The 15,270-nt window shown below is 39.6% G+C and overlaps 1 protein-coding gene across 4 annotated transcripts in view; it reads right to left on the reverse strand.

Moving 5' to 3' along the window:
• Positions 1-11,514, reverse strand: part of itpkb (inositol-trisphosphate 3-kinase B) — a 31,171-nt gene extending 19,657 nt beyond the window's left edge. Inside the window, exons 1-5 of one of the 4 annotated variants that reach the window (XM_040126051.1) lie at positions 10,975-11,514; positions 5,446-5,644; positions 4,763-4,928; positions 2,833-3,117; positions 1,071-2,051 (exon numbers count right to left, since the gene is read on the reverse strand). In XM_040126051.1, the coding sequence (XP_039981985.1) occupies positions 1,071-2,051; positions 2,833-3,117; positions 4,763-4,928; positions 5,446-5,492 (1,479 nt within the window). In that variant the 5' untranslated portion in view covers positions 5,493-5,644; positions 10,975-11,514. Of the gene's footprint in view, positions 1-1,070; positions 2,052-2,832; positions 3,118-4,762; positions 4,929-5,445; positions 5,645-10,925 lie in introns of all 4 variants that reach the window. The other 3 variants (XM_040126050.1, XM_040126048.1, XM_040126049.1) reach the window with 3 other exon arrangements.
• Positions 11,515-15,270: the final 3,756 nt, after the last annotated feature.

A 15,270-nucleotide genomic window follows, 5' to 3' on the forward strand; every position in this document is an offset into this window, starting at 1 on the left:
TACACACACACACACAGGTCGGGGCACAGAGCTAGCTTTGTTACTGTGAATGTCAACCATTACTCAGGGATAGAGCTCAGGCCGATTTGACACAGGAGCACCCAACATGAACAGGCACATTCAAACACACAACACACATACACACAGATACACACTGTCAGACACACATTTTGAGGCGCAATCATTAACAGAAACCCACGTCAAGACACAATCTTTCCCAGAACTTCACGGAACAGTCGCAAAATTACCAGTTCTGCACGAGCTAGGTTTCGAGTTTTGATACATAACTTTTGTAAAACTCTTCGGGTTATTTAAAGGTTCCTACTATGAAAGTTACAGGACTTTTCACTTTTTCGCAAACGTGAATACTTCTGTGACATAAACAATGTGTTCCAATACAGTTGAACAATAACTATGATAACAATAAATGAAAAGTCAGAGGATCACCATTATTCATCCTGAGGGGGAAGTGAGTATCTGTATTAAATTTCATGGCAATCCATCCAATAGTTGCCAAGATATTTCACTCAGAACCACAAATGATTACCTCTTGGTGGTTGGGAATCACCAATGTCAGTAGGATTCATGAATGCCTGTACCAAAGTTTGTGCCAATCTATTCAGTAGATACTGACATATTTCACAGGATAGGTAAAAAGTCTGACCTGCTGTTTGCTCTCAGTGATTACCAAAGTATGTAGGTTTCGTCCTCTGGGGACAATAAACATCTGTACAGAATTTCATGGCCAACTAATAGTTGTTATCAGTCTGGGCCAAAGAGGCGGACCAACTGACAAACCAACCAACAGGCCTTCCTAGAGACATGTCACTATCTTGTGTATTTAGGAATATAGGAATATACCAAACATTTTGGTATATTCCTTTAAAGTAGCACTTTCTAAAATTCTCAGATATCCCTTGACTTTTAAAGATAATCCATCTATTTCCCTGACTCTTCCCATGTGGATACTATAAAGCAATCTACAAAAAAAGGTCTACTGAATCACAAACAGGTTGTGATACAGATACAGGCACACACACCAGCAGACACACTCACTTGGCTCTACTTACTGCTTTCTGTTTAGAACTAAGGAGCGTAGGGTTGAGAAGCTGCTCCCCTTTCTCCGTATCGCTGGAAATATCCTCCTCTGACTCTTCCCAAGATGAGGAGAAACCGGCCGAAGAGGTAGAGGAGGACGACAGCTTCCTGAGGGAGTGTGTGGACGATTTGACCCCAGGGACAGGGCTAGAACTGGGGCTAGGGGTGCAGCATGGTCCCTGGTCTGAGCCGGAAGTTTGAGGCTGGCTTTCCAATCCATGGTCAGTTATTATGACTGCAGGGATGGAGGGAGGGATGGAGGGAGAGTGGTTAGCAGTTTGATCAGTGATGTCCAACAAAGAAGGGGAGCTCTCACTGCTTTGTGCCTGACACAAAGCAGGGGTTTCTGGGTTAACCGCCAACCTGTTTGTGTCTGTCTGGAGCAGCATCTCAGGACACAACCGGTCCTCTTTCTCATCTCTCACCTCTCTCTCTGTCCATTCTCTTTCATCTTCCAGCATTTGTTTGTTTTCTACCTTCCCTCTTTCTTTTTCTCCCTCCTTTTCTCTCAGTCTTTCTCCTTCTTCTTTCTCTCTGTCTGTTGCTGCATCTAATGCCTCAAGTGAAGCCTGAACAACAAACAGCGCATCTAAACAGGGAGTTTGCATTGTTGTTTCTGAATGGCGGCCATTTTGACCAAGCAGTGTCTTATTCTCTGTGTTCATTTTAGTAGCACCGCCGTCCTTCTCGCCCTTGTGCCTTTCTCCTTCTCTCCTTTCTCCTGCCATTATTTCTTCCCCCCTTTCTCTCCCATTTTGGACAACGGAGGGAACTTGACTCTCTAGTGGGTGGGTCATTGGGCATTTAAGGGCTGTGTTTCCTTGGCTGGGATGGGAAGGGGTTTGGCTAGTTGATCGTCTTGGAGATCGAGGGCTGCGCTGGAGCTCACTGTTTAGCACCTGGGCACGAATCCCGGAAATGTGGGCTTCAAAAATGCCCACTTTTCCCCTGACCTGAAAGACACATAGAGATTTAACGTAGAGATACAGCTACAGTTTCTCGCTTTTTCCCTTGTGTGGCAATAAACAGACTTTTTTGAAAAATGAACTGTTGGCAAGCTACAAATTCAGTGTGACTATCTGCAGTTTCACAGGAAGTAGTAATGTAGGTAAGCCTTCAACTAAATACACAGAACAAAAAATTAAAAATGTGAAAATAAGTCTAAACCAATAAACTGTATACTAAATTTATGAAGATAACACAATATTACAATGCACTAAATTGGATATTACAAAAAAATCTGGTTTGGTATCTGTCAATACCACACAATCCAAGCCTTGTAAACACAAGTGACACAGACTTGATTACAAGAATTTTGGAGTTTGCAGGATGATAGTTGAATCTCAAATTTAATTTCTGCCTGCATTATTTTCAACAATTGATCTTTTCCAGCATTCTTACCAGATAATAACATGCTGTAAAAGACACAGCTGAATGTGGGCTTTAGTCCAAACTGTGGTTTACCCTCAAGCTTTCAAAGCTTGAGTAACAGCTGAATTTTGGGATCATTACCTGTAGCTGGGTGAGGGCTCATGGCTTTGTCCCGACTTGCCCAACAAATCAAAATAAACTAGTAAAATCCTTCAGTGTTTTAATACACTGTTCTATATTCCTTAATAAATGCATTTTTAGATAAAGACAGACAGAGTTGTAGATGTAGAAATAGACAAAAAAGAGAGAGGACTACAGAAATGCTGTTGAGTAGACAAAGAAGGGAGGCAAATGTAAAGTCACCTCAACGTTCTGCAGCTCTCTGTGAATTTGCAGCAGCTGTGCCTGGCGTCTCCTCTCCTCTCGCCTCTCTCCTCCTCCCGTCTCTCCTCCCCTCTCCTCTTGCCCGTCTCCTTCCCCTCTCTCTTCACCACCGGGCGAGCTCAGGCGTCGAACCCGCTGGCCAACATCGACTCCTAGAAGCTCCGGGTTTCGCGGGGAGGGGGAGCGAGCACGAGGGGTGGGGCTGGGGCAGAGTGAGGATGAAGGGGGGAAGACAAAGGTTCGACCAGGGGTTTGGGGGCTCGTCTAGGAGCAGACAAACAAGTCAGGGGCGCTCCAACACTGATTCATTCATATCAACTGATGTTAGCAGCTTGAGAGACAATGATCTTCAGTTATTTGGCAACATACTGCAAAAACTACCAGTACAAACAAAAACAGTTATTTACATTTCTTTCCTTTATATTTCCAGTTATTTTAGTATTTTCTTTAAAGCAAGATTATGTAACTTCTACTGAACACTGGCTATTGAAGCCACAAGTGGAAATTGCTGGATCATGTACTGTATCAAACAATATAACAATATCTATCTTAAGTTTGCTAATATTAGCTAACATTAGCAGTTAACTCAATCAAGTTCAACTTTTCATTTTTCAGAGAATATATTTCTGCTATTTCTTCTTTCATAAATTACATAGACTCATCCCCATGTAACTTACATTAGTTTGACATTTCTAATTATGTTGAATACGAATTTATCACATAATGATTTAAGTGTAGGCTGGCTTTTAATTCACACTAAACTCGATCTTTTTGTACATGCCCTCCAAAGAACTTGAAAAACCCAGTCAATCACTGTAGTATTACCATGGCAAATTTGATAGATTTATGTATTTTTCTGTTGTTTTTAGCATGGACGATAAACTTTTAGAAAACTACAATTACGGCCTCGTGATTGTATGCCTCCGCAAACCGGCCAAGTTGCAGTTTACATCCATATCCATTCAGACTCACATAATATATGTAGTGAAGACTTTGAAGGAATTTAATAAAAGGTATCAAGTGGATTTTTCTGCAAAATGAAAGTTATCACATTGAGAAAAGAAAAAAAAACAGAATCAAATTTCTTGTATGTGTTCACACTCTTGGCCAGTAAAGCGGATTCTCATAGAGCACAATGCTGTAGCCATGATAGTAGACAATCCTACAAATTTGGATGTTGCTGCAAAAAATCTACAAATTCTAAAACGTGGATGTTTCACATCTTCATCCCAGCAGCATAGAAGAAATATACAGTCACCACAGTTTCAAGGTGGGCACCCAAGATTAGTGTCACCAATTCAGTATCCGACCAAATATGAAATACAGTTACAATCTCCCCATCTGTTCCTGAGTCATGATGTTGAATAATGGCCAGAAAAGTGTTTTTGCAGAGCAATATGATGTCACAGTGAAGCTGACCTTTGACCTTTTGGATATAAAGTGTCATCACTTCATTATTTTATCCTGTTGTACATTTGTGTGAAATTTTGTCATAATTAGCATATGAATTCTAGAGTTATGGCCAAAAACTATGAAGTCACAGTGACCTTGACCTTTGACCACTAAATTCTATTCAGTTCAACCTCGAGTCCAAGTGAACATTTCTGCCAAATATGAAGAAATTTCCCCAAGGCGTTCCTGAGATATAGCGTTCACCAGAATTGAGTGGACGTGAAGGCACAGTAACCTTGATCTTTGACGTTTGACCACCAAAATCTAATCGGTTCATCCTTGAGTCCAAGTGAACATTTGCGCCAAATTTGAAGGATTTCCACCTTCCTTCCTTCCTGAGATATTACATTCTCAATAATGGCACAGACAGATGGACCACCCAAAAACGTAATGCCTCCAGCACGGAGGCCATAACAACTGGAAAACACATAAAGTGTTGATGTAGTAACTAAGTTACCTTAGGGCTGGTTGGGCTGTAAAGACCTCCACCCAGCGCTCCCCCACCCAGTAACTGGCAGTAGGTACTCCGATCCGGAACTGGCAGCACAGGTCGGGCGACTGGGCTGGTTCTAGCTCGGGAAGTGGTACTAGAGGAGCCTGACTGGTTGTGAAACTGATTACTGCTGCCAAGAGGAGAGGAGAGAGTTGATTTGTGTGTCTAAAACAAAGCAAAGGCTACAACTATCATAGTAATTTAAGGATTACACTTGGTTGCCTCTTTACAGAAAAAATAAACTTAAAAATATCATACTGTAGTAGGTAATATGTCAAAAACTTCAATAATGTTTATATCCCATAATAAAACATCATGTCTAAGCATTAGGACTGTAAAGTAATTACATGGGCACTCTGTAATCTGGTTACGAGAAAACCAATCATTACAATCCATAGTGTGACGCTCCAAAAGCTTAAAAAGGAGCTAAAAAGGAAACGAGAAATTGTTTGGTAACAGAGGGATATTTTATGCATCCCAACAAGTGGTTAGACAATATTTTAATGTAAATCATCAACATAGCTTTGCTAATTGCTCTGTAATGTATTAAAAATGCAGTCCAGTCTAAAAGCTTCTTAGCTGCATCAAACCAAATATATTTAAAGTATGTATTTCCGCTAATAAAACTCTCCAGGAAAACAACTGACCTGTTCATGACTCCGAGGCCGTTCAGGTTCAGGGCAGAGGCTGCCATCCCCGCGGCCAGGCCAGGGGCTTTGAGTGCTGGGTACACATCTGACAATCTCCCCTGAAGCTGCAGGGAGGTCTGGAGAAAGGCCTTCAGTGTTTCCTCTGCATTCAGTCAGCAGTGGTAGCTCCACGCTGCTAGAAAATCTGTACCCACCACTGAAAAATGAAAAAGGCAAGGAATGTTCATTACAAAGTTTCTTGCCTTGTCTGACTCTTTGAAAACTGGTAGAACAAATTAACTGGAAAGTAATTAGAGTGAGTATCAAATTGAAGACAACATTGTTTAAGATGAAAATGTCCAAATTTTTCAGGAATGACAGACACTGCAAGTCCAATTTTCCATTCCTGAAAAGCCGCTCCTAACTGCGTCATGGACAAAGAAGATTATTCATGTAGTCCTGCTGTTAACCCAAAATAAAAGATATCATTGTTCATACTGGGAGTAAAACTAAAGAAAAGACAAATAACAGAGACAGACAGCGAGATGGAGAGGGGGATAGAGGGATGAATATCTGAAGAAAATGAATGAGCAAGGTACTATTTCAGTCTCTAGAAATAGTTTATCTCGTCTTCTGTCAGTTTTCCGTGAAAGCAGAGATTTTTGCAATACTCATTTGAGTCAAACAACTGTTTTACTACAGAGCCCAATGTTTGGCCTTCTCAGTGGTAATTGTCTTTCTTCCTGTCCAACTACATAACTGGTAGTTCTAGACTGGTAATTCTACACTGTCTTTGAAACCCTTTAGAGTTTGATATATTTAACTGTGTGAGCGTTTTCCTGCCCTTGTTTCAACGTTGCACCGAACATGTCTTTGTTCTAAAAGGAGCAACAACACGGTGGGCAAGGCTCAGCCCGACCAAACACTCAAGTCTTTTGCTCTGCTCGATCCTGTTTGTTTGAAATTTGCTTCAGTCTTAAAATAAAATAACTTCAAGGTAAAATTCTTCGAGGGAGAAAATGAAGGAGGGAAGCACATGGAAATGGGCAAGAAGATGGAGAGATAGAGAAGCATTCTGAGAAAGAGAAAGGGCAAGAGGTGGAGTGAAAGTGAGGTGAGGAGGAGGTAAAGAGAGAGAGGCAAACACAGATAAAAAGTGGCAGCAGAATTAAAAACACAGAAGGACAAGGAAAGCTAGAGACTGATGGAGAAAAGGCTAAAGTTCAGCTATTGAATCTCCTTGTCCTCAAGTGATTCAGATAAATGCATCACTTGAATGTGCAGATACGCCCAGAGTGACTGAATGAGCACTTCTCTTTTTGTAGCCAAACACAACACGCTCCCTATAGCAGGTTCTTGGTATTGTACTCACATTTATCAAGTTTGTTTCCAGAAATTGCAAGTCATTGTTGTGCTAAAGGAAATGTGCTTGTTCTTTTCTTCAAATGTTTTTTATGTAGAAAGTTTTTGGTGGATGTTGCTTTTTTAGCACGAAACAAAACAGAATCAAAGTCTGACAGTGTTTCGGGATTATTTGACTCCGAATCAACTAGTTGAGTTTGGTTTCAAGAACAATCATGCACTGGCCTTCCTATTTTAGCAGTGCAACCATGTAGGGGGCTAGTATTGTCAGACACAGACATTCAGGAACCAAAACCACCTGTCATTTTGCCACCTGAATCAAGATGCACTCAGGTTCCAGTAAAAATACAGCGAAATACAGCTGTTGATTTTAGGGCTTTATGTGGCTAGGTTCAAACTCTGTATGTTTATGAAGAAGAGCAACAGGTTGTAGTATCAGGTCGTGCTTTGAAATAAGCTATGCAAATAAGCTTCACCGTGCAACGGGGGTTGACAACCGGTGTTTGATAGGCAGTGGTCAACTGCGCATCAAATATGTCCCATTTTCCAATGACTGGTTTGCAGACTAGGTCTCAACCTGATCACACTAAGAGACAACATTCTTCTTAAGCACTGATTCAGACAGATTGTGGTTGACTTACATACTGCTTGTACAACATATAACAGGCATGAGCAAGACAGTCATTACCTTTGTGCAGAGCTGTGAACAATAAGTCTGGAAACTAATTTTTTATATTATGAAATTTCAATGGCCAGTCATCATCTCATCATTAGGGTAAATATCGATTCATTTTTCTTTTCATACTTCTGTAAAATATTTTAGTAAACTGGCAGTGAAATGGGATGTGTGTGTGTTGCAGCGTAACATGGGCAAACAGAGTCAGAAACACATTGCATATTTTTTCACATCATTTAATCGCTTCTGTCTTGCAAAGGAGTCTGCAAAACTAAACTGAAGCTCCCACTTTTTTGAAAACAAGAGCTTCTGAAATTCTTTTCAGATCAGACCCTCAGGGCTTGCTCGTACATACCGGTATCCTTGTCATGTGCTGAGCTGCCAGAAACTGCCCTGGGATGTGTTTTGATTCAGATAAGTTAAGACATTAGGCCATGAACTACAAGGTAAACGTGGGATTTCCTTGTTGGGGAGTGACGCAGTTAGAGAGAGGCAGGAAACAACCTGAATGGCTTGTCTCTCGAGTAGCTCGCTACCCACCAGTGCTGCTTTTTTCACTCGGTATAATCACTTAACTCAGCTTATTAGACACTAGCATCCAAAAATATTCAATGACAAACAACATGAAGGCCCACAGAATATGAGGGAAGTTTGAGAGAGAGAAAGAGGGAGGAAAAGAGATAGCATAGGACAGGACTGAGAGAGCTGGGAGAAAGAATGAAGAGTGAGGAAGGAAAGAGAGGTGTTTACAGGCTATTTTGGTTCAGTTAACTATTCTGAATCTTTCATGCACAAATGGCTCAGTTGTTGTAATGAAGCAGCACTGAGCAGCCAGAAGCATTTATACACTGCATTTTGCACATGGTTAGCTACATCCCAAAGACTTTTTTCTCTTTGCATTTGTTGAGAGCTCCAACTCCATACAGGGATCATCAAAGTTTCACTGAATATAATATTAAAATTAAAATTAAAATTGAAATTACTAAACAGAGGAATTTCTCAAAAGTGTTTAAACCCTGGACTATCTGATCTTTTAGCCCTGGTCTATCTAGCATTTAAAAGGTTCTTCAATTAGGCCTTAACAGTAAGACGACATACAACAGAGGACACCCATTGCACCACACCAGCTTCAAAAAGGTACAGTATTTTCTTAGAATGTAACATTCAGGAAAAGGGAAAGGAATTTGAAAAGCTACAGCAAAGTGTATTTTGTCTCCCCAACACCACTCTGGTACCCCAGTGGCTCCATCTCGCTTAAAGATGATACTTTCCAAAAAGATAAATATATCAGTAGAAAATATGTTTAACTATCCGTGAACACTATGTCAATATTCCAATCATTTTTTAAGTTGTCATATTAGTACCAAATAACAACAGCCATGAAGCCGGACCGGGAACAATCACCCTGACCGTGACTTTGTTCTGCGCTGATGCGGCATAGTCATAATTAACAAATATTGCCTTTAGCACACCAAAAGTGTCAAGTGCAATAAAAAGGGAGCAGAATTTAAGCAAATTTTTGGCTCGCATGACTGCACACGAAAGCTAAATCAAAATGTTGTCTGTGTTTCAGTGCAGCCCAATGAAAGATTGAGTGGGACTGTGTGAGTAGTCAAACTGTCCGCTTGCCCACACAAGTGGGCAATAAACCTACATGCAGTTTGCTGAAAAAAAACTCACTTGACTAAAAAGTTTAGAAGATGTTGATGATGACTGATCCTTGAAATTTACATTCGCAGATGGTTGGGTAGGGTGATATTACAACATATTACAGTGAGATGCTAAACATTTTTCTACCGTGAGAGGTTTTTCACATGTTTTAGTACTACAATATTTAATTCCCTTTTAAATCTCTGGGTGTATTAAATTATTGTTGGAACTGTTACACATCAATGAGCAAGATTAATTTAAGGTTATGTTGGATTTTTACATGATGTTTGAATCAGTGTGACCACATATTCTTGTTTGTCAGAACTCTAATTAACTAGATTAGTTATAAAACCATAACATGTGAAACTTTTCAGTAGAATTTCTGGAAACTGTACTATATCCAAATATATATCAATATTGCATACAAAAATAAAAATACACCACAACAGAAGATTTTATCCATATCACCCACTCCGAGCAGATGGGATCATCAAAAGCAAGAGCCAAACTTAAAGATCAGTGGTTCCCAAAAGGGCAAAAAGGTCTCAAGAGGACCTTGAGGGGGGCTCAAACCCCAACAAAATTAGAAATATATAGAGTTGCTGCAATCAGTCAATAGATCGATTAGTTGATTGACAGAAAAGCAATCTGCAACTATTTTGATTTGTCATTTTTTTAGGCAAAAAATACCAAACATTTGACTACTCCTCCCTCTTCAATATGAGGATGTGCTGTTTTTCTCTGATATCAATGGTAAGTGAATATTTTGGGTTTTAACCTCTCGTGGGGTCATTAACACCTTGAGGGTCACTGAGGCGTCGTTGTGAGCCACTGACTCCACCGAGCCGTCATGTGACTCCAAATGATCCCACGAGAGCTTAGATGCCTGGGACTCCCCACCACTCAGTTAGAAAGGAAGGAGCCTTTCAGATGAGAGGTGAAAAGTCTTCCAGAACCTCAAGCAAGTCCAGTTGCCTTCACATAGAATGTCACATCGATGACATCTGAAAAAATTTGATGGGCATTTTTGACTGGCATTCTGGCATTCTATAGACCAAAACAAGGAATTGATTCGTCAAGAAAAATACATAGCAGATTATTTCATAATGAGAATAATAATTAGTTGGTGACCTAGAAACAACCAATAATCTAATGTAATCTAATTATCCAGTGCGAACATAAAGCGAGTGTTGGGTTCCTTTGACCGGTCCCATTTTGGATCAGTTTGCAAGTTGATAAAATAACTTGTTAAAACGCAGGTCTAACAAATGTCTTGTCAAATCTTCTATCTCCTCCTGGGTTTTTTTTTTTTATGAGTAAACAGTGACATGCAAAACTTTTGTTTAGCAGAAGAGCAAATTTGCAGAAAATCTGGAAGAACCTGAGTTTCAGTTATTTGAAAGTAATTAATTAATTTCTGGTTTCAGTTGCCATAAAATACTGTCCAACTCTAACCTTATCTAGTGACATTGTGGCTGACATTGTGTAAACAGCATTTTATAGTATTGTATATCATTGCAATGCAGCTATTATCTTAACCTGAGTGCATCTTTAATCAAAAAGCATATATCAATGGGGCATTCATAAGATTCAAGACGACTTTCTTTTTCAAAGTAATGAAAACACAGCTATTTAATAAAAAATAAGTCTTAAATAGTTGTAAAACTCCTTAAATTGTTTGATTTTCCAATTTCAAAACCTACTAATAGGATGGCTAGGCCTATAATCCTGGCAACTCCCACTGTTACCTCTCCATCTGAACTAGAGGTGTGTTATTAAAGTGTAATAAACATTATCCAACATCAATAACCTGCTCAGTTGGAGGTCCTGGCATGACAGCAGTCCCCGTGTTGTCTTACCTCAGCGCCGTCCCGTCCCCTCCAAGGCTTCTCCGGGACAACTTCACTGGTCTTTGTAAAATTACAGCCAGATATCAACAGCAATAACCCCAAGATAATTCTTCTCTGTCTGTGTGTCTGAAACTCGAAACGCACACAAAACATGCAAAGTTATGGCTCCTCCAGCACCAAAATAACCTATTCTCTATTCCTCTTGCGTTTTTTCCCCCTGTTTGTTTGTTTTGTTTTCTTCCATAAACGAACTTGTTCGACGCTGCTGCTGGTCCTTTCTGCTTCTTCACATTTTCACCCCAAGTCCTCCTCCACAGACGAAGAAGATTTCGAATTGTCTTTCTCTGCCACGAGCAGGTTTTTTTTCTTTTTTTTTTTTCTTTCTCCCTCTGGTTATCTCAGGGGAACTTCAAAGCATTTCGGACCGACCAGCGAAATCCTGTCATAGTTTGCTCTCAGGAGAAGTAGTTTTAGGGGAGGTTTCTGTTGTCATGCGTGTTGCTCGACTCCTCTCTGTTCGTAGTAAAACGCTGTTTGTCTGGGTATTTGAAGCCGGAAGCGACAACACAGTCTCTCTCTCTTTCTCTCTCTCTCTCTCTCTCTCTCTCGGTTCACTGGAGGGATAAACTGAAAAAGAAAAAAAATGAAATGAACAAAAGTCGGGAAGCTCGCGCGCTGGTTCACTTGCCTGTGCACGCACGTGCAGTGCAGGGAAACCCTCAGATAAACATTACTTGCACAAGCGCGTGCGTAAACTAAATTAAAAGGGACAACAATGAGTTAGAAATAAAGCGAACTAATACTGTACTGTCCTTTAACTTGTCTGTACTAAGCCTGTAAATACATTTGATACATTGATTGATTGTATTTGAGTCTATTCTTTTTTCGTTCTACTTCATTGCTTGTTCTGTTAATATCATTTATTATCATTTACAATGATACAGATTCTCTTTAAGTGGCACTTTTCAGGTAGAAAGGTACTTTCAGATTTTTCATCGAAATCAAATTGGATTTGCTGCCATGACCATGAAGCACATGTATTGAGAAAGCAGGGTGTAGGAATTAAGTGGCAGCAGACGTACATAATTCTTTACTTAATAAAACAAATACAGTAATATGAAAATGCTTCATTACAAGTAAAAGCCCTGCCTTCACAGTTTCACGTAAATAAACATACATAGGTAGGCTATTATCAGTAAAATGTATTTTATGTAAGTATTAAAAAACAGTCAATATATATATAGCGTATATACACAGCATATAATATTATTGGCTTTTACTGATGCATTTAAGTGTAAGTGGCATTTAAACAGGTTGAGATCATTTTTGATTTGATTTTTACTACTTTATATCGGCTGCTATGTGTAGTTTAATCTGTAACATTGTTACTACTATGCTGGACAAATAAATGTTGTGAATTAAAACGTCAAAAATGACCTGGAATGGATGTATAAAGTAGCATAAAATGGAACTTTATTCTCAGATAAAGTCCAAGTACCTAAAAATTGTTCCTAAGTAAACTAGTTGAGTACATGAACTTATTTACTTTTCACAACTTGCACATTACTACAAGTTATATACTCTATATAGCATTTACTAAAAGCTGCTGGACTATACAACTACATTGCTCTAATCAAGGCTGGATTATCAACTGGACAAAGTTGGCAACTGCCCTGGGCCCAAAAGACCTCGGGTTCAGTTGAGGCCAGACGATTAATATGAATTTAAATGGAAAGGCCTTTGACACCCACACAGGCGTTGTCAAACACTCCCCTTTGAGACTCTTCAGGTTGAAGTTCAGTGGAGATATGCTGGAAATCATGTGATGTCACCCAAATCTATTAACTAATAACGATGACAACGATGCAAATTGTCCCGCCCATGCAGGTGGAAAAATAGCTAACAGGAAATTGAGGGAGCTGTCAATCAAGCACAGCCTGTGCTGCACCAACGCAGTCTTGAGAAGAACGCTAATCAACGTAAGTCAAAGCATCCGTGGGTGAACTTTGGGTGGTAAAGGGCTTTAAGGCGACTCCTGCATTTTCACCTAATCACGAGGCCCTGTCTTATTGAAGGGCCCCGTGTCAAAATCCTGTTTTAATACCTAGAATATTCCAATCAATTTTTTCACATGGTGCATATTTTTAAATAAAAGTGTGTTTAATCACCACTTAATTAAACTGAATTAGGAAACGATAGGGGCTTATCAGGGGCCCATAGCTTAGTACAGTTTCATGTGTTTTCCTGCTGTTTTCTTCCTCAGGTTTTCCCTCCTTTCATCTATTAATCCAATAAGTTTTTTTTTGGTTTTTGGTGGCAATACATCTCCCAAACCAGGAGATCTGACCTAAAAGTAAGAAAAAAGAGAACACTTCACAAATCAGTTGTTACCATAAATCATCAGTATCATAAAACATCTAATAAAGAATTAATGTTCCCTCAAAGACACTAAAGTGGGTGAAAGTCATTGAACTTATGTACCTGTGTGTGTTTGTTCCCATGTGTCCAGGAATGAATATTTGTTTACTCAGCATTTGCATGTCTGTATGGAAAGCACTGCTGGAAATTGTCGATTTGAATGTGGCCAGTGATGGAACAGCAGTAAAATTAATTCTCCATTTTTGGAAGATAACACTGAACAGAGTGACTGTGAAAGCAGCTGTGTTTTGTGGATCAAATCTTGTTCAAACTTAGTTCAAGCTAATAGTACTGTAGTGATATTTGTTCGACTGAAACATAATTTATTGGAACATCATGTGGTAACCTGAGAAATATCGTGAAACTAACCGCTTAGCTACTTAGCCTCATCTTAAATTAAATAGCTTTGATACATCCAAATGCCATATATCCATATTCACAGACTTGTGTCTGTGAATGGTCCCAGTTCAAACCAATACTGTAAATCAGGGTTTGATGGGGGGCAACCCAGAACCCCTCTTGGGCTTTCAGGATAGACCACAGGCAACTTGAAGACTGCAGTGTGAAACTAGAAAGCCAGAGGACCTGTAGCCTCCGCAGTTGTAGTAACAAAATCTCAGATGGGGAAGGTGTTTGAGAAGGCCACATAAAAGGGCTCTGGCCTCAAAGAGGTCATGGTACACTACCAGATAATTCAGCTGGGTGAGGTATGGCTTTGCCCAGACTGTTTTTATCGGGGTGGAGCTGTTGAACACAGGTGTGGATGTATTTATCAGGTTGAAGGAGCAGTTTGCGGCTCTGAGCGTTGGCATACTCTCAGGGTTGACACATCTCTTCAGTAATGTGCACTGTAGATGTTGGAGATCAAAATGCAACCTCCCTGCGAGACTACAGTGGATATTTAAACCCCAGAATCAGACTTCGGTCTTGGTTGTGGAAACTGCAGCAAAGGACCAGCTCGTTACCATGGATACTGGAGGATGAGATTCTTTCCAGTGTCTCCACTTGAGACAGGAAACACTCACGCCATGTTTGTCTGTGATGTGTGGGGGCAGAGTCTGGGCGACAGGTTGCGGCTGGAAAAATCTAGATAAATCTTCTATGATGAGTTGATGGACTAAAACTGATGGAAAACTAAACTGCTAATGGAATTTTCTTACTCTGATATTCAAAGTACAGATTGGAATCAAAACAATCATATTCACATGTTTAAGCATGGTGTTGCCTCTGCCTGCACACTACACGAAAAGCAATCATAGTGAAACTGATGAAATGTCAACAAAATAAAATTTTAACAAAATGAATTTTAAAGATGTCAATTTAAACGGGTCAGAGAGTTCATAAAAATATTTGATGTTTCATAGAAATAATATGCAATAATGTCAGCCACATTTTTACCAGTGATGTAAAATTCTTTTCCTCTCAGAGTATGATGTACGATACGGACGTTTTATACATCAGACACTGATGTAAGTTAGTCATTATTACATTAATAGTCAAAGAAGTGTCAAACCCTTCATGAAGTAATAATCATTTGCTACAGTAATAAAGCACTGTAATGTTAGGACATTTTCCAGTTAGTTTTATATTAACAACATTTACTTTAATATTTTTAAGATTTATTTTCATAACAGGGACATTTTATGACTTTTTTGAGGGTGTCACACAGTACATGCATAATCAGCTACAGTATTAAGCTGGGGTGAGACGTGAATTTTTCTCTTGGTATGGAAAATACAAAATTCTTCACATTTTTCCAGGAAGGCTTCAGTATGACTGTGGGACTTTGTGTAGAGTGTGAAAGAATGAAAAAAACCAAACCAGACCACATCCAGTGGTCCACCACGTGAGGAAAACGGGGCTCTTCTCACAGACAAAGTCATTCAA

Source organism: Xiphias gladius, chromosome 4, assembly GCF_016859285.1.
Source record: "Xiphias gladius isolate SHS-SW01 ecotype Sanya breed wild chromosome 4, ASM1685928v1, whole genome shotgun sequence".
Classification (NCBI taxonomy): Eukaryota; Metazoa; Chordata; class Actinopteri; order Istiophoriformes; family Xiphiidae; genus Xiphias; species Xiphias gladius.